General features: G+C 46.0%; 3 protein-coding genes across 8 annotated transcripts in view; 1 reads left to right on the top strand and 2 right to left on the bottom strand.

Annotated features, from left to right (window-relative positions):
- LOC136452965 (uncharacterized) overlaps nt 1-4157 on the bottom strand; it is a 37287-nt gene extending 33130 nt beyond the window's left edge. For 4 of the 6 annotated variants that reach the window (XM_066453543.1, XM_066453541.1, XM_066453544.1 and 1 more), the window contains exons 1-6: nt 3977-4157; nt 3803-3906; nt 2566-2697; nt 2412-2485; nt 2239-2344; nt 2069-2137 (exon numbers count right to left, since the gene is read on the bottom strand). In XM_066453543.1, the coding sequence (XP_066309640.1) occupies nt 2069-2137; nt 2239-2344; nt 2412-2485; nt 2566-2697; nt 3803-3906; nt 3977-4079 (588 nt within the window). In that variant the 5' untranslated portion in view covers nt 4080-4157. The remainder of the gene's footprint in view (nt 1-2068; nt 2138-2238; nt 2345-2411; nt 2486-2565; nt 2698-3802; nt 3907-3976) is intronic. The other 2 variants (XM_066453546.1, XM_066453545.1) reach the window with 2 other exon arrangements.
- Nucleotides 4158-10511: 6354 nt separating this feature from the next.
- LOC136452964 (pentatricopeptide repeat-containing protein At2g27800, mitochondrial-like) lies at nt 10512-14020 on the top strand. Its single transcript, XM_066453539.1, has 2 exons — nt 10512-12160; nt 13762-14020. The coding sequence occupies exon 1, from the start codon at nt 10512-10514 to the stop codon at nt 11664-11666; it is 1155 nt and encodes a 384-aa protein (XP_066309636.1). The 3' UTR covers nt 11667-12160; nt 13762-14020.
- Nucleotides 14021-14344: 324 nt separating this feature from the next.
- LOC136450449 (dihydroorotase, mitochondrial-like) lies at nt 14345-17763 on the bottom strand. The gene is made up of 7 exons (XM_066450890.1): nt 17130-17763; nt 16866-17047; nt 16323-16459; nt 15975-16140; nt 15786-15902; nt 15288-15448; nt 14345-15062 (listed from the first exon to the last, which is right to left on the bottom strand). Exons 1-7 carry the CDS (start codon nt 17366-17368, stop codon nt 14859-14861), a joined length of 1206 nt encoding a protein of 401 aa, XP_066306987.1. The 5' UTR covers nt 17369-17763; the 3' UTR covers nt 14345-14858.
- Between the last annotated feature and the right edge of the window lie 393 nt (nt 17764-18156).

The following is an 18156-nucleotide window of genomic DNA, read 5'->3' as shown; positions in this document are numbered from 1 at the left end:
CCGACCCTTGAGGCTGCTCGACGAACCCGAAGCCAAAGAACCCGAGGCCTCCCCCTTCTTTCGCTCCCGCTGGCGGGCGAGCCACTGCTCCTCGGTGAAGAGAAGCTTGACACCGATGGTGACCGGCTCTGTGGGAGGTAGCTGCTCGCGGTTGTCGACGGCCTTGAGGCGACCCGTCACCTCCTATATCGACAGCTCGGAGAAGTCCAGCAACATCTCGATCGCGATGGCGACCTACGAGTACTTGGGGACGATGCGGAGGAACTTCTTGACAGCTCTCTCCTCGTCGATGTCGTTGTCGCCATACGCGCCAACTGCTGCATCAGGGTGTTGAGGCGGAGAGCGAAGTCATCGACGTCCTCACCCGGCAGGTTCTCCCACTCCTGACGTAGCTTCTGAAGCGTGGACCTACGAGCGCGGTCGCTGTCGATGCGTGCCGCGGCGATGGCGTCCCAGGCGTCTGTGGCGGTCCGCTTGTTCGCGAGGGAGGAGTGCATCTCCGTCAGAACAGCAGCAAGAAGCGCCTCCAGTGCCCGCCGATCCTTGTCGAAGTCAGAGTTGCCATACCGTACCGCACCCCACATGCGCCGCGCCTGCATCTTCACCTTCATCACCATGGACCACTCGGCGTAGCTGGTCTTGGTGAGTATGGGCCATCCGCCGCCGTCTGTACGACGGGAGGGGAGCCGGGCCGGCCACGGCGACCACGGCGCCGGTCCGGGGAAGGGGAGGCGCGCCACCTGTGAGGGCTCCGCGCGCCAGCGTCCCATCCGCCCAGGTCCCGCGCCTCGTGCTGCTCCTCCCGCTCCACATCGCAAAGCCGCAGCCGCCGCCTCTCCTGCATCCGATGCGCCCGCCCGGGCGCCGTAGTCCTCCTGCTCACCCGCGTTCGCCTCCACACGGAGCGCAGCTGCCGCTGCTGCAGCCTCTCGCGCCTCCGCTGCTGCCTAGTGGGCGGCTTCAGCCACACACGCCGCAGCAAGCTCCGCCTGGGCGATGCGAGCCGCCCGCTCTGCTGCTGTTGCACGCTCAACCACCGCCTCCTCGCGCCTGGCTGCTGCAGCCGCTGCAGCACGTATGCTGGACGTGGTGGAACGATTGGAGGAAGAGGATGAGGAGTGGAGAGACATGGCGGCAAATTGGGATGGGGTACGGGTCAGGCTGGATAACGAGCCAGCTCGGCTCGTTTGGGCTCGGCTCGTTCTGGCTCGTTAAGATAACGAGCTAGCTCGGCTCGGCTCGTTATCCTAACGAGCCAGAAAGCCAGCTCGGCTCGGCTCGTTAAAAGCTCGAGCTGGCTCGTTAAGCTCGCGAGCCAGGTATAAAAAATACACAAAATATAATATTTGCATTTATTTAAAGTTTGAGAATAATAATAATACAAAAGAAATGAATCTAACAAACTTAAATCAAATAAAAAAATTAATATGCGCTAATATATATACAAGTATAATAAAATACTATAGTATTCATGCATCTAACTATCTTAAATGATACTTTTTTTCCTGGAAGCTTGGCTCGTTTAGCTCGCGAGCGGCTCGCGAGCTGGCTCGAGTTGGCTCGTTATAACTAACAAGCTAAAATCTTGGCTCGGCTCGGCTCGTTATCTTAACGAGCCGAGCCGAGCCGAGCCGAGTCGAGCCAGCCACGAGCCGAGCGAGCTAACGAGCTTCAAGTTTTTCGTCTAGCCTTAGGTACGGGTAGAACCCAGATGAACTTAGGCTCCGATACCATTTGTTAGAACCAAAACACAGGTTTAGGGCTGAATTTCAGATTTATTAGCCATGCCACAACTATGATAGGTTGGGGATACATATAAGATAGCTTGCTTGAGCCTTAAGAAAGCTACAACATATTCTAGAGATGCTAAAGTAGATGCTAAGGATAAAGATAAGGGCTGACACAGACACCAACTACTCTAGATAATTATCCTAAGTAGATAAGAACAAGACTTATGGCTGTCAGATTGATCAGAAAAACAGGGATAAGTACACATCAAGCTCATAAAACGTGAACTAGGCAAAAAATACAAGTACAGAACAGTAGCACAATTTGTAAGACAATCCACCTTTTCCAGGGTAGAAATCAGATAGTCAACAAGTTCTGGATCAACAAGGACCTGGGCACCTCGTTCCCCCTAACAAAAATGGAAATAGACATCACAAATGACGAGAAGGGAAAAAGGTAGGAAATGACCAAATCATTCGAAAACCAGAAAACATGTGATTGGGTGTGCACCTGCAAAAGAATATCTCCAACTTTCTCCCTTGTTATTCCTGTCCCGAGAATAGCACCAAGGAAGTCACCATGAGAACAGGGTTCCAATCGGAAATTCCCTGAGATGCTGGGTTGGCCTCAATGTCAGCTTATATAGAAGATAGCAGTGCTTTATAAGGTAAAACTGAGAAAACCTCAAAGCGGCAACTACATCTGGATTACTTGTCATGAAGTCCGGGTGTCCAACAGAGATTCGGCACCTCTCAGCCTAGATAAATATAAGAATGAGAAACTAGATAGGCTAATGGAGGCAATTAAGAAACTACCATTTGGGTTATCAAATTTGACCTGAGGGTAGCCACCCTGAGCTACTGCTTTGATATCTGCTAACTTTTCAACTGCCAGCATAGCCTCTTTCACTATAGGTGGAGTAAGAAAATTGGTGTGGAAAACATCTCTTCGTTGGGAAGCCCTTTCTGCCTGCATAAGGATGTTAATATGAATCCATGAATAGCAAGAATAACCATGTATTTCTGAGGAATGCTAAAATAAACAAGAAAATGTAGTTATAGCCATGCATTCTGTGTTTCCTTCAATACAAATTTCTATTTGAGATTATATGAATATAATAATAACTTTTTTTTAATGACATGAAGGAGTGGATGCATGCAACCATGTTAACAAAGTCAATACGATCACGTAGTGGCTTTTCTCTTTTGTCAATTTTCTTTTGGAAGGACAGCCAGATCTTAGTTCATGATATGTTCTCCGTCATCTATACAGACGGCTCTTTTCCATCAAGTGCTTGTTGCTGAATTTATATATGCATTTGCCGACTCCAGAAATGCTCTCACCTACTCCCTCCATCCCAAATTATAAGACGTTTTGGCTTTTCTAGATATATTACTTTTGCTATGTATCTAGATATACGCTATGTCTAAATGCATAGCAAAAGTAATGTATCTAGAAAAGCCAAAACATCTTATAATTTGGGATGGAGGGAGTATTAGCTATCGCAAGGACAGCCAGATATTAGTTTAGGGAGTTCTGTTTTGGTCATCATTTACAGACTTCAGCAATATGTTTTCCAGATACGATACCCTCAGTAGTGGCCATCATTTAAAATTGCATTTGGCAACTCCAGAACCGTTCACTCATTATCTATCACAAAGACAACATAAGAGCTTTCTACATTCAGAGCCTACCAACAGAATGTAGTTGAAAGTTTAGTTTGGATGCACAAGATGGACACTCTTATTGATAAACAGTTTCATAGGACAGTAGAGAAAAGCAAGACTTTAAAGATTTCTCATTGCCCCTGTTTTCCATACAATCCAATGTTCTCTGAGTTAAAGCTGGAACATAACTCAACACAGGCAATAGTTTTGCAATGGAAGCGCCTGATTCCAACACATTTAATAAAAAAAAACAATGCTCACAAGCAAACTCTTACAAACCAGTTAACAGTTATGTCCAACAGCCACTAGTCAATAATCACTAGGTTACTAACGCTAGCAGTTAGACAGTTCCATGACCACCAACTGACCCTGAATTCTCAATAATCAAAGGGGAAAAAACAAATTACCATATCCAGAATGTTCCTGACTTCCTCTGCTGAATTCCTGTCCACGCTTCCTTTCACCGCCGAATCCCTAGCTGCTGAGACGGCAATGGCGGTGCTGCACCGTCCTGGCTCGGGTGGGCCAAAGCGTCAGCGGAGAGGCAAAATCGAAAGATGAGATGGGGCCTTCGGGCTTACCTAGCGAGATGAAGTAGCACGGAACGGGGATGGCTCTGCGCGGGTGAGGAGCGCGGAGGAGAAGCCGGAAAGGACTCGCCAACGCGAGCGAGGCGGAGGCCATCCCTCATTCCAGGCTCCGGCGAACCTAGGAATTCGACTACTCTGGTGCCCAGTGCTGCTGGTCTGTGTGGCGTGGCCGTGTGCTGCTTTTTCTCGTGGAGAGAATTGCGTGTGAACCATTAATAAAATATCGTAATCCTTTTTCTTCTCTCCATGCCACGCTGGATTGGGCTCACGGTCTCAAACTGTACGTGTAAAAAGTCAAAAATATTCTTTAGTTTAAATATATCATTAATTTTTTTAGCATCTTAACGACTTTAAATGAAAAAATTCAAAAATAGAAAGTTATAGATCTCATCAAGATCTATAATTTTTATATAAAAAATATTTTTTTAATACTGCAAAAAAAGATATGATTAATATATCTTAGAAAAATCATATATTTTTTAAGATATTAAAAGAAGAAAAATTTTATATGAAAATTATAGATCTCGACGAGATCTACAACTTTCTAGTTTTGAGTTTTTCTACTTGAAGTCGTTAAGACGCTCAAAAAAATTAATCACATATTTAGACTTAAGGGTATTTTCGACTTTTTACACCTGCATTTTGACACCATTAGGGCCAATATGACGGCAGTGGTATGAAGGACAAAAAAAAAAGATAGAGCAATGAAACTGAAGACCGCTAACTTTTTTTAGTGGCTCATAGGGGATTGTTATTTTTTTAATGGCAAGAAAGTCTCCCTTTCTGGTGAGAGGGTGGCCGTGTGTCTAATTTTTTACAATTTCACCATTTTTCGAAGAAATTTTACGTTTGACTCTCTGGGAGACTTAAACTCATCTTTAGACTCTGAGATCGATGCTATGACTCGTGGCGTCGAGGTAACACGTCTCGGTGCCACGGATCTTGGTGTCGAAGTGTTTGGCCGAAATCCTAGGTGGCGTTGACGTGACCGGTACCTCGACGCCATAATACATAGCGCCGAGCTGCCCTATGCTGCTTTTGCACAAGCGGCCACTGTGGCTTGTCGCCTCCGCGCTGCCGCTGTGATCGGCTACCAAGAAACTACTGCTGCTGCAACCTTTTTCTCATCTCTCAAATCACTGGAGTGCATCAGTGCATGGCTAAAAAAAGACTGCTTCTGCTTTGTGATGGCTGGTTTGGTGTCAACAAACGCAAGTCTAGTGCAGCGCATTATCCTATACTTATTGCGTGATGTTTGAGTTTCCCAAATCTTAAATTCTAATTTTCAAGCAAATACTCTACGTACTATTAAGAGCGATTCCAAAAGGTCTTATAGTTGTAACATGCAAATAGGCTATATCAATGTATCATACTTGGACATGGAATATATTTGTGTGATTGTAAAACATCTGAGAATGGTAATGAATGTCAAGGAAGCATTTCTCAAAAGCAAGTACAATAAAACTTAAGAAACAAGATATGGAGTGTAAGTTAATATGCTATGGATGGACTGCTAGCTGCAGTTCACAGCATCCACAAGTGTCATGTTCGTTTGGGTTTATTTGGCTTATAAGTTATGGCTAAAAGTACTATTGGTGGGTTTAGTGTGAGAGGAAAATACTATTCGTTGGCTTATAAGCTAAATACGACCAAACGAACAGGCTGAAGATTAAAACACAGAGTTGCAGTGGAGAAGATATTGTTTACCTTCAAAGGACCACTGACCAACTCCATCTGCTACATCCGTACACTAAACCAGCCATCACAAGCAGCAGCGGTCTTTTTTCTGTAGGCCATGCCATCACTAGAGAGGAGAGATTGGTTTCCACCTTTTGCACACGTACTGCCGCTCAAATAATTATTATTTTAATCAAATTTCTACAGAAAATAGACCTCTCTAGTTGTAGCCAACTGGCTGATTGAAACCTCTAGTTTAGTTTTGATAAATTGATGAAACCATAAGTGCTACCCTAGTTTATCAAGTGATCATGAGATAGGCAACACCTTTCAAGTAGTGAAGCAAATGAAGATCATGACATGATGATGGTGATGCCATGGTGATGATCAAGTGTTTGACTTGAAAAGAAGAAAGAGAAAAATAAAAGGCTTAAGACAAAGGTATAAATAGTAGAAGCTATTTTATTTTGGTAATCAAGATACTTAGAGAGTGTGATCACATTTAGGTTCGATAGCCGTACTATTAAGAGGGATAAAACTCGTATCGGAATGCGGTTATCAAAGTGCCACTAGATACTCTAACTCATTGCATATGTATTTATGTTTTAGTGGAGTGCTAACACCCTAGAAAATATTTGTGAAAATATGCTAACACATATGCACAAGGGGATACACTTGGTGGTTGGCACATTTGAGCAAGGGTTAGAAACTTCACCGATGGAGTGTCCACCCGTAAAGTACGGACAGTTCGACGGTACCACCGACGCCCTAGACAGAAAAGACGGAGGTACTGTAAGTGACCGGACGCTGGTCTCGGTTGGACCGATGCATCCAATTAGTAGCAGCAGAGGGCGTGCAACATCGGTCTCTGACCGGACGCTGAGTCATAAACTGTGAAAGGTCCCTGTTTGGTTTTGGTAATTGAGTGACAACCTAGGTGGACTAATTGTGTTTATGTGAGATACACAAGTGATTAGTCCATAGGTACATGTGTGTGAACAACATATGCCATGAAGGTGAAAATAGCTTGGAGATGTTGAAATGCTCACACATGTGATGATGAAGGAGCTTAAATACACATAAGACATGGCATTGAGTCATGTGATCAAGGTGGAGAAGATCAAGACAAGACTTGGCTTGATGGACCAGTTACAAGCGTGAAGGGCAAGTCGAAGGCTTTGGAGTGATGGACCGCGTGACGGTGAAGCTTAAGCAAGACTTGGCGCCGATGGACGATGACAACGGTGAAGAGCAAATAGAGTCAAGATCGATGAACCAATATGATCATGTGATGATATGAAGTGGATCATATCATTGTTGATCGTGTTGGTGCATGTGTTGCATCGACATTGAAGGAGATGGAATGGAATGCGCAAGGTAAAGGTATAACCTAGGGCATTTTATTTCACCAGTCATAGGTGTGTAGAGAAGTTTATGACCGGGTTTAGAATAGATGGACGTACTATCAAGAGGGGCAAACTTGTTTGCATATCGGTCATCTAGTGCCACTCGAGTAATCTAACTTTGCATTATCGCTAGGATCGAGTGGCATGGCAAGTTGAGTGGCTAACATCCTTTGGGAAATGATTGTGAAAATGCTAACACATATACACATGGTGGTGTACACTTGGTGGTGTTGGCACATTTACAAAGGATGTGGTGTTTGCAGGGTTGAGATGGGTTTGGGTCCCTCGCAAGCTCGGCGGGATTCGACGCTTTCGGGAAAATAGAATGCCTATTTTCTATTGCGCTGGATGCAAATTCTTGTGGTTAGCACACTTGAGCAAGGGTGAAGAGAATGGAGAAGATGCTGGCATCGGTCAACTGACCGGACGCTGGATCTGAATGCACCGGACGCTGGAAGGCTGCGTCCGGTCGCGCTGACGTGGAGTGTAGCAGTAGCTGGAGAGTGACCGGACGCTGGCTGCGTCCGATCGCGTTCGACCGGACGTATCCGGTCATGCTCGGGAGCTTACTGGAAACGACCGGACGCTGGGGGTTCAGCGTCCGGTCAGTTGAGTGCTGCTGCGTCCGGTCAGGTCAAGTGACCGTTGGAACCAGGACACGTGGTTGTCTGTGGGCGACCGGACGCTAAGGTCCAGCGTCCGGTCAACACGACCAGAGCGTCCGATCGGCCCGACCGTTGCCCAGTGAAGGGGTAACGGCTAGTTTAGCCCTTGGAGCTATAAATAGAAGTGGCCTTCGGGCATGGCTGGTGTGGAGCACCTCAAGGGACTTAGTGTCCATGCTTGTGAGTGCTTGGGAGCCCTCCATCACACATATACTTAATAGTGATCATTCGATTGTGAGTGAGCGATTCTAGTGCGATTGCATCGTGAGGTTGCATCGAGTGGCACTAGGTGATCGAGTTGCAAGCCGGTGATGCTTGTTACTCTTGGAGGTTGCCACCTCCTAGACGGCTTGGTGGTGGTCTCCGTCGAAGCACGTAAGAAGCTTGTGCGGCGCTCCGGAGAAGTGCTTGTGAGGGGCATTGTGCTCGCCCCGCGGGAGTCACGAAGAGCAACTCTAGTAAAGCGTGTCATTGAGCTATCCTCACTCAAGGGGTAGGTTCTTGCGACGCCCGATGTACGGGCTTAGCGGGTGATGCTAATTAGCCGCTGAACCACCAAGTGAGCGGTCGACACAACGGGGACTAGCGTGTTGGCAAACACGTGAACCTCGGGAGAAAAATCATCGTGTCAACCTTGTTCTTCCCGTTGGTTTGCATCCCCATTACACAAGCTTGCAATTACTTTTATACATATTAAGCTTGTGTAGTTGATCTTGTAATTAGATAGCTTGTGTAGCTTGCTAATTACCTTCTTGCTTGTGTAGCATAGAAATAGCTCTCTTGCGTGGCTAATTTGGTTTTAGTAACCTTGTTAGTCACATTGCTTAGTTTGTGTAGCTAAGTATTTACGCTCTCTAATTAGGCATTGGTTACCTTGTTATTGAGCATTGCTAGTGAGCATTGTTAGCTTTGTACTTTTGCTTACTAGCATATGTAGGAGCTCCCTTGTCGCTTAAAGTACTAGTGGCATAGGTTTGTGTAACCTTGCTCCTAGAATTGTTTAGGAGAGCTCTAGCTAGCCCGGCACCTTTATTGCTTAATTGTTATCTTTGCAAGGTGCTAGTGAACATATATAGTGGGGTGTAGTCTTGGCTAAACCGTTAGTTTAAATTCCGCATTTGTATCGGTTAGCCGACGCGATTAAGTTTTAGAAAAGACTATTCACCCCTCCTCTAGTCGCCATCTCGACCCTTCAAACTGACCGGATGCTGAAAGCCTACGTCCGGTCCTACTGACGTGGCAACACACAGTGTTGAAGGTGACTGACTAGACGCTAGCTGTGTCCGGTCAAGCTTGATCGGACGCGTCCGGTCGTGAAAAGTCGTCTCTGGATGCTTACTGAAAATGACCGGACGCTAGGGTTTAGCGTCTAGTCACTTTGAGCTGCTACGTCCGGTCATCATATGACCGTTGAGATCGAGCGCTCAGTATTTGAAGAGAGGGGACATGTAGCATGCATCGCGTGACCAAACGCTGAGGTCCAGCGTCCGATCGATATGACCAGAGCGTCCGGTCATCCCGTGTTGTGCCCAGTGAAAAGGTAAAACGGCTCTATTTTGTGGGGGCCTCTATTTAAACCCCATAGCCGGCTTAACCTCTCTCTCTTGGTCATTTACATTGACATAACAACCTTGTGAGTTTAGCCAAAGCTCTCCCCACTCATCTGCATCATTGATTCATCATTTTTGTGAGATTGGAAGAGAATCCAAGTGCATTGCTTGAGTGTTTGTATCTAGAGGCACTTGGTGTTCGTGTTTCGCTGCGGGATTCGCTTGTTACTCTTGGTGGTTGCCGCCACCTAAACGGCTTGGAGCAACGAGGATCGTCGAGCGGAGGGTGGTGATTGTCTCCGGCTCCGATCGTGGTAATTGTGAGGGGTTCTTGACCTTTCCCCAGCGGAGAGTTAAAAGGTACTCTAGTGAATTGCTCATGGCTTGTGTGATCCTCATTTTATGTTGATTGTGTGGCACGCTATTAAGGGTTTGGCGTGTGATGCCAATTAGCTCGTGAATCTCCAAGTGAGTGAATCACCACAACGAGGAGTAGCTTGTCGACAAGCAAGTGAACCTCGGTAAAAATTATTGTGTTCATCATTTGATTCCGAGGTGATTGCTTTTCATTGGTATTCATTCTTGTGATTGATTGACTCTTTCCTCGGTACGACGGTATAAATAAATTGCTCACTCTCATTGCTTTACCGTAAACTAGTTGTCAAGCTCTTTAGCGTAGCTAGTTGTGAGAGCTGGTTAGTTTGGTTAGCGTGGCTCTTTAGTTAGTTTTTGAGAGCACACTAACTTAGTGTAGTGTCATAGCTATTGTGTGGATAAAAACTATATAAACTAGAATTGTGGTAGGTGGCTTGCTTTTTAGTAGACTAGCGCAACACTTGTTTCGTCTCATAATTGTTTAACCGGTTTGTTAAGTATTATTGTAGAATTTTTTAATAGGCTATTCACCCCCTCTAACCGTCAGGAACTTTCAAACTCCACCTAGGATTTTGGCCAGACACTTCGGCGTCAAGATCTGTGGCGCCGAGACGTATTACTTCGGTGCTATGAGTCCTGGCGCCGACCCCAGGTACAGAGATGAGTTTAAGTCTCTTTGAAGGTAAACGTAAATTTTCTTTGAAAAAAGGTTAAATTGTAAAATTAGGGGCCGTGCGCTGGTAACCGGCTTGTCACGGCCTTGGGCCTTTTGCGTCAAAAAAATACCGGTGCCTGACCTCCCTACCCGCTCCACGTCAGTCGTCACTCAAATTCGCCCGCCGCCGCGACCGCGATGACCACGCTCCTCCGCCGCCTCCTCCACGCGGCTCCGCCCCCCGCCCCCGCTTCCCTCTCCAGCCACCTCCCCTTCTCCACCAGATCTCGCCGCACCCCTCACCGCTTCCGCCGCGGCACCAACACGGCGCCGCCCTCCCCCGACGCCGTCTCAGCAGCTATCGCATCCCTCCCGTCCCGCCTCACCCCGACCGTGCTCGCCTCCTTCCTAGCCTCCACCTCCGACGCCCGCCTCCTCCTCCCGCTGCTCACCCACTCCCTCCACCTCCCCGCGTTCCGTCCCGACCCCGCCCCATTCCTCGTCGCCATCAAGCGCCTCGCCACCGCCGACCTCTACTCGGACTTCGACCGCACCTGCGCCCTATCCTTCTCTCTCCTTCCCTCGCTCTCTTCCCCTGGCCCCCTCCTCCGCAACGCGCTTTACTTCTACTGCCAGTTCGGCAGGCTCGGCAAGGCCTTCCACGTCTACACCCTCATGCGCGCCTCCGCCGACCCCGCAGCGCGCCCTTCCGCCGACACCTACCACGCGCTCTTCACCGCCCTGCTGTCGCGCGGAGGCGGCGACACCCTGGTCCATTACATGTACATGGACAACGTGTCGGCGCTGTTCAGGCAGATGCTCGAGGAGGGGATCCCGCCGGACACGCGAACGCTCAACGTGCTCATCAGGGGCTACGCGCAGTCGCTGCATCTCAACGACGCGCTGCGCCTGTTCCACCAGATGCGGCCCCTGTACGGGTGCGAGCCGGATGGGTTCTCGTACAGCTACCTCGTGCACGGGCTGAGCGCGCAGGGCCGCACCAGGAACGCTCGGGAGCTGTTCGATGAAATGCGCGGGAACGGTTTCCTGCTGACGGAGCCAGCGTGCAATGCGTTCGTCGGTGCGTTGGCTATGGCTGGGGAGGCCGAGGACGCAGAGCGGGTGATGTGGGAGATGGCCAGGGCCGGGAGGGTGGTGGATGACATCACAAGGAGGGCATTGGTGGAGGAGTTGTCCAGGGCCGGGAAGCGGGAGGATGCTGACAGACTAGCGAGGGAGATGGAGCAGAAGGGCATTGTGAGTGCTCGCGAACTACGAGCACTGCTGAGTTCTTTCCGCAACGACGGTGATGACAATTTGGATGTGGATGATAGTGGGAGGAGCACCTGGTGACACTTTTTTTTTTCTCAAGAGACCACCGGCTTTCAGCAGCCTTCTAACCTATCCACGTCAGTGATTTTAAATTTTTGGGCGTTGAATTGGAAATCAACGCGTGCTACTTACCCCATCTCTTGCCGGTGAGGTGGCGACAACCTCATTTCTTCCGGTCGGGCTGGCACGGGGAGTCCTCAGCCTCGCGTTCTTGTGCCAAGGCTCTACCTCATCGACATTGTACTTTTGACACATTGTGGCAACGGGGTGGGCCACAACAGGTGTACCATGTGCAGATCTGTGCAATCAAAAGCAAGATCCACGGGTAACTTGAAGCCACCTGAGTGAGCTCGTTCATTTAACACTAGCTGTCCAAATGACATTACCAAAGATCTATTGGCTGTTTTCAAATCCTTGTACTCTTCTAGCTTGGTACCACAAAATTTTCAAAGTCATGTGCATTTTGTGCCTATGGTGCACTGGGAAACCGGTGAGGAAGGTGTGACTGCAGGAAGGTAAAATTTGTTCACTTACTCTGATATGTAATTTGGTTCCACATGCTCCAATGATACCACAGATATGTACATTACTTTCTCTCAAGACATGTTAATGTTATGTGAAGTTACTTTCTCTCAAGGCTTTGTTGTTGTTGAAGTTACTTTCTTCTTTAGTGCCTCAAAAAAAAATCTGGCTTATTTTCCATTAGTAATATACTAAGTGGAGAAGGGGAGCCTTGGCGCAGTGGTAAAGCTGCTGCCTTGTGACCATAAGGTCACGGGTTCAAGTCTTGGAAACAGCCTCTTGCAGAAATGCAGGGAAAGGCTGCGTACAAAAGACCCAAGTGGTCGGACTCTTCCCCTGACCCTGCGCAAGCAGGAGCTACGTGCACAGGGGCTGCCCCTTTTTTTTAATATACTAAGTGAGCTTAGAGTGGAATTACTTATGTGAGAACCTTTTTTCCTGTAGAAATTTTATGGTAAGTAGAATCTTGGACCTTTCATATTAGGGAACATGAAAGATCGTCATTTAGCAATCCAACTGAATTTGCATAGTTAAATACTCCATTGGCATAAAAATGTTTCTAATTTAGACCACCAAGCAATTGTGCTGCATAGTTAATTACTCGATTGGCATAAAAATGTTTCTAATTTAGACCACCAAGCAATTGCACTGCATGGTTACCAATTTGTGAGAATTGAGAGATTGCGGAGAATTGCTTTTGAGAAATGCATCTACGTGTAACATGTTGAATTCAAAGGCAAAAATATTCTGATGTCAGCAATTCTACTTAGGATCTAATTGGCTAAGGCAAATATTAGGACTGAGAAATAATTACTATGTCAGGATGCTAAATACCAAATGTAGTTTTCCCGCTGCTCATACCTAATGCCATGAAGATTTGAGATTGCATAGCTGTAGCGATTTTTTTTTTAAATTTTTCTTTGTTTAAAGCATCTGCATTGTTGAATTCAAGGCGTATTTGTTTTATCTCCAACTTTTTTTCTCTCAAACAGACTTATCTCCACCTTCATCATGTTTGACATCAACAGGGAAACCTTAATGTTTCATAAGGCATTTTTTCACTGTTGATGTTAAAATCATTGCCATTGTTTTTTTCAGACTCCAATTTTTTTTTCATCTTCTCTGATCCAAATCCGAGAAGCTTATGTTGCTCCTGCCCTTGGTCTGTGGAACACTTTGCTAGGTATATGTCTCTCTTGCACACAGAGGAAGGGCACGCAGCTGTCTATTCAGCATTTCACCTCACTGCTCTAATCCCATTCCTTGTTTCTGTTTCCTACGAAAATAGATGTTCCTGTAGGAAGTGAGAGCACAACGGTGAGATCTAGAGTCCAACTCATGGATCTCATCAGTATTGTGTCCACTAGACTACCATCGTGCCAGCATGGCCATGCCTCCAAGGTGTTTGATCAATGCCTGTAAATTAGATTTGTATGAGATTAAAATCTGAGGATTCTCAGCGCATGATAACTGCACATGAATTTGTAGCTCTGGAATTACTTCAGACACCTGCATTCGTTATCTTATCTAGTGAGTTATTATCTAATAGGATATTAGCACTGACCTCCAATACTGTATTTGCATGTCATTGCAGGATATTTGGCCTATGATGGATTTGAAGGATAATTCTCTCTTTAGATTAAATAGATGAGATTGTGAGCTGATCTGTCACTTTATTCCAAAATTTAGTCAGGCATGAGTGATTTACGGAATATCGCTCTGATGAGATCGTTTTATGTTGATCTAAGTGATTATTTCTGGGGTCGGTGTATGGAAAGAAGAGCAGAAAATAATTGTAAACACTATCAGGAGTTTTGTGTTTGTCACAAAGAAATTTTGATATGGAAAATGAAAAGGAGAGAACCAAAATACCATAGCTCGAAATTTCATTCTGTGCTTTTTTGGTCCTAAACTGAACATGGAAGTTCTTTGTGGTAAGGCCGCCTATCCAGAGTTATTTCAATCTCAAACAACCATTATGATTATGATAAAAAACAACCATTATGATAATTTTTAACTAAACTAATTATGCCATATAAATACTATAAACAGTAATCTGGATGGAAACGACAACCAAGGCTCTACACCCGCATGGACGCATGCAATTCACTAGTATGATTTATGAGAGGTTGCTGTTGCTGAAAGCAACTGAATAACTGGATGGCAGTTGCCCGAAAGACAGTCAGAATTCAGAAGTAATAATAACAGGAAAATATTGTGTTAAAGGGACTACAAGATTACACGACGATGTAACTGCAATGCTAATATTTATTCATTACATTATTATGGATACCCTGTTTCAAAGGCTAGGCATCTAGGCATACCCAACTCGCCTTGGGAAACAGTGGCACCTTGTTGCCTAGGTGCCGCCTAGGCGTCCAAGGCGCACCCAGCTCTTGCCTGGATGCCTTGTCGCCTTTGAAATAATGGATGCCATGGTGTCTAGATCAGTAGACTAGCCTTGATAACCATACAATGTGGCCTTTTAGCTACTTCCAGAATTGTACTGCAATCCAAAATGGATATAACAACTCAGACAAGCAAATCTTTCGCTGTTGCTTTCAATTGCCTTCATGATTGTTGCTTATGGCTGAATAGTTTGCTATGCTGATTTAACAGAAACGGGAAAAAGAACTAGAAAAACTCCACCTATTGGTTCCCCCAAGTGCTGGGTCCAATAATGCATACTGTTTACTCTTTAGGCTGATCAGATGGAAGCCATTCAAGGGTGCTGCCACTAAACATAGGAACAATCTCCCCTGAACTGTGTTTATAAGTTGCAGGAACTTTCCAGGCATTCTTTCTCAAGACAATCTTTGAAGTGTTCCTTGGGAGGCCATAAAAATCGGGGCCATTGAAGCTTGTAAATGCTTCCAGCTTATCTAGGGCACCAGCCTGAAATAGTCGAAACATGTCCAGAAAAATAAACCAATAAAAAAAAAGAAATTTCAGCATATGCGCAGTTTATGATAGTTGCAACTTCAGTGTCATGTACATAATAGACACCAATCTACAGCAAGATGATTTTCTTGAATTCTAGTAATGGTGATGAAAAACGGTCAAGTGTTCTCTCAGAAGCAAAGATAATTGAAAAGCATGAGTGCTGGAGATAGAGATTACCTCTTCAAATACCTTCGCATAAAGAGACAAGGCAAGAGGAGCGCTATATATTCCTGCACATCCACAGGAACATTCTTTGTTCCGTTTATCATGGGGAGCGCTGTCAGTGCCAAGAAAGTACCGTCTACTCCCATTTGTTACAGCAGATACAATAGCTTGTCCTGGGTGATGGTCCACAAAAGTTATAGTCAGAGTGTGGTTCAAATACATAACAGAATACTTTTTAACATGACAGTTAATTGAAATGATAGCCAATACCCAAATTTAATCAGGCAACAGAAAAATGTAAGACAATAATTTGTTATGAATCTATAGTTATATATTGACAAAGGGATATTTGGTCACATTTTTTAACAAAAAATCATTATCGTCATGTTTAAGAAGCGGTTTTCATAATTTCTGAAGAAATTCTAGTTATTTTGTGAACCAAAAGAAATATGATTGTGCATTTTTGTAACAAATGGTAGCATTTCTTATAGGAGGGCAATTGCAACATACTATGAGTCTCTCTTTTCAGTACTGGCAAGCAATAATTGTGTGGCTGCAAGCCACCCTGAAATAAAGCGTTCCTATTGAGGAGGAGATGCTGGGGAGTCACTGTTGCAGCAACATGACCTGGGAACGTGAAAGTGTTATACTCATAGAAAAGGGAAGAAGTATAATGCCATTCCAGCAGTAGTGCAGCACCTTCTTCACATGATTCTATGAAGTTCACTGCATCCATGGTTGTGATATGCTCCATGACAATTTTCAGTTGTGGAAGCTGTTGTACTAGTGGTGCCAATATTTTGTCAATGAAAACCTTCTCACGGTCAAAGGTGTCAACATGTGGATCTGTGACTTCTCCATGAACCTGAAGAAAAATCACAAACAGCCATAAAAGATGTTGCACAAGGCAGTGTGGCAAAACCAAATTATTAACTAGAAGCAAGAATTGCTCAACAGTTATGTCCAGTAGAGACTAGTCATGCGGATCAAAACTCCAATCAAAAGGCCAATAGTGTGTCAAGAACACCATGCACCAAAGCTACTTACAAGCAATGGCATTTCCTGCCTGACCATCTCCTCGAGGACTGGCAAGCACTTCCCAAATATATCAGTGACGCCATCTTGGGAATTGGTAGTTGCTCCGGCAGGATACAACTTCACAGCAAAGATTATACCACTCTTTCCTAAAACCAAATAGCATGGAACATAAACATCACTGTCCATATAATCCATAAATGCGCACAACAGTTAGTATTTTAAGAACATTGGACAAATTTTTCAACAGATTGTATGTGGCAACAAACTCATTGCACAAATGCACATCTGCATCGTGCCCAGCTCTCCACCACAAATAGACAGTGAAACTAACAATAGCGCTGACTACTGTTTCGATTTTTACTGGTTTGAATTTTTACTGGTTATAGGATGATTCCGGAGCAGATGGATGTACACAAAACACCACCACCACGGCACTCGGGGCTGATCTAGAGACTACATGCTGGCATACCACTAGTTAAAGCCGATGCTTCAGTTCAAAAGATTCACAAAAACTGGAGAACAGGTAGGTTACTGCATAGAGAGACTTCATACTTGCGAGCTTGATCTCCTCTGGGCTTGTGTTGTCTGTGAGGTACAGTGTCATGAGTGGCACGAAGCTACTCCCTGGCGGCAGCGCCCTCATTATCTCCTCCCTATACTCCACCGCCCGCGCCGTTGTGGTCACCGGGGGCTTCAAGTTGGGCATGATGATGGCCCTCCCAAAATGCCTCGCGCTGCCACACAACCTCGGAAACATTACGTCGAACACCCGGCGTGCACAGCCAAAAACCGAGCAGCAGCTACAATAAGACGAACCTGTGTGGCACTACAGCCTCGAGGACACCGCCTTCACGAAGATGGAGATGCCAGTCGTCGGGGCTAGTGATGATCAGTTGCTCCTGCAGCTGCGACTTGGTGGCCATGGCAATCGCCCTAAGGTTCGGACGTGGAGAAGCGTGGAAGTAGACGCGGCAAGGAGGGGATGGCCGGAGGTAGGAGGACTTTGTTGGGTGCGGGTGAGCGCCAACAGTGGTGGTGTTGACGGCGACCTGCATTGGCTTCGCTCGCTTTATTCTATTGGCCCTCTCCGGTGGCGAGCGCGGCGTCCTAGTAGGGGCAGCAAGGGTGCCCGGGACTGCGGCCTGCGGGAGCGCGCTGCGCCCGTGCGTGCGGGAAAGGAGATTCGGTTACTTTGCCCCAACGGCTCCTTAGTCTTGCTTTTTTTTTTCAGCAGGGAGCGCAAGGAAAATGAAAAAAAGAAAGAAAATAACGATCAAAAGTAAGTCAGTAAAACAGTAAAAATTAAAATATACCATGAACATCTTACATGTATCGTGGTAACGTGATTGTGTGAAGTTGATAATATATCATAAAACATCTATGCGAACAACCTAAAAAATTACTAAGGTCATCGTCAGCGCTTACCTTCACCTCGCTCCACCGAAAGGAACCCGCCCCGTCGCTCCGTACAAAGCTGCCCCGTCCGAACCAAAAAAAAAAGGAAAAAGGAAGCAAAAAAAAAATCAAAAACAGAAAAAAAAACGTGCGGACTTGAGGAAAAAAGGAAAAAGGAAGCCGAAAAAAAAAACAGAAACAGAAAAAAAAAAGGTCCGGACTCGAGGTGGCTGCCTGTGACGAATTCTATTCCAATGCGGACACGTAGCCCGGCACACAACTATAGCATAGCGCGGTGTGTCCGACATGGTGTCAAAGTCGGCTGATAGGCAGCGGGAGTAAACAATTGATTAGCTCATGACGATGGTGTAGGAGATTACGGAAGAGAATCGTTCACCCGGCGCTTCTACCTCGCCTCCCTCGTGAAAGTCCGTCCGGTTTCACCTCG

This window comes from Miscanthus floridulus, chromosome 5 (genome assembly GCF_019320115.1).
Source record: "Miscanthus floridulus cultivar M001 chromosome 5, ASM1932011v1, whole genome shotgun sequence".
In the NCBI taxonomy this organism is placed as follows: domain Eukaryota; kingdom Viridiplantae; phylum Streptophyta; class Magnoliopsida; order Poales; family Poaceae; genus Miscanthus; species Miscanthus floridulus.
Note: the sequence above shows the minus strand (reverse complement) of the source record. Positions and strands in the feature narration are given on the sequence as shown.

What these genes read in the sequence shown, in the direction of transcription:
- LOC136452964 (XM_066453539.1), top strand. Translation starts at nt 10,512, where the DNA reads ATGACCACGCTCCTCCGCCGCCTCCTCCACGCGGCTCCGCCCCCCGCC.
- LOC136450449 (XM_066450890.1), bottom strand. Translation starts at nt 17,368, where the DNA reads ATGCAGGTCGCCGTCAACACCACCACTGTTGGCGCTCACCCGCACCCA. An exon ending in GGCAGGAAATGCCATTGCTT is followed by an intron (nt 16,141 to 16,322) that starts GTAAGTAGCTTT and finishes ATTTTTCTTCAG; the next exon opens with GTTCATGGAGAAGTCACAGA. An exon ending in CATAGAATCATGTGAAGAAG is followed by an intron (nt 15,903 to 15,974) that starts GTGCTGCACTAC and finishes TCACGTTCCCAG; the next exon opens with GTCATGTTGCTGCAACAGTG.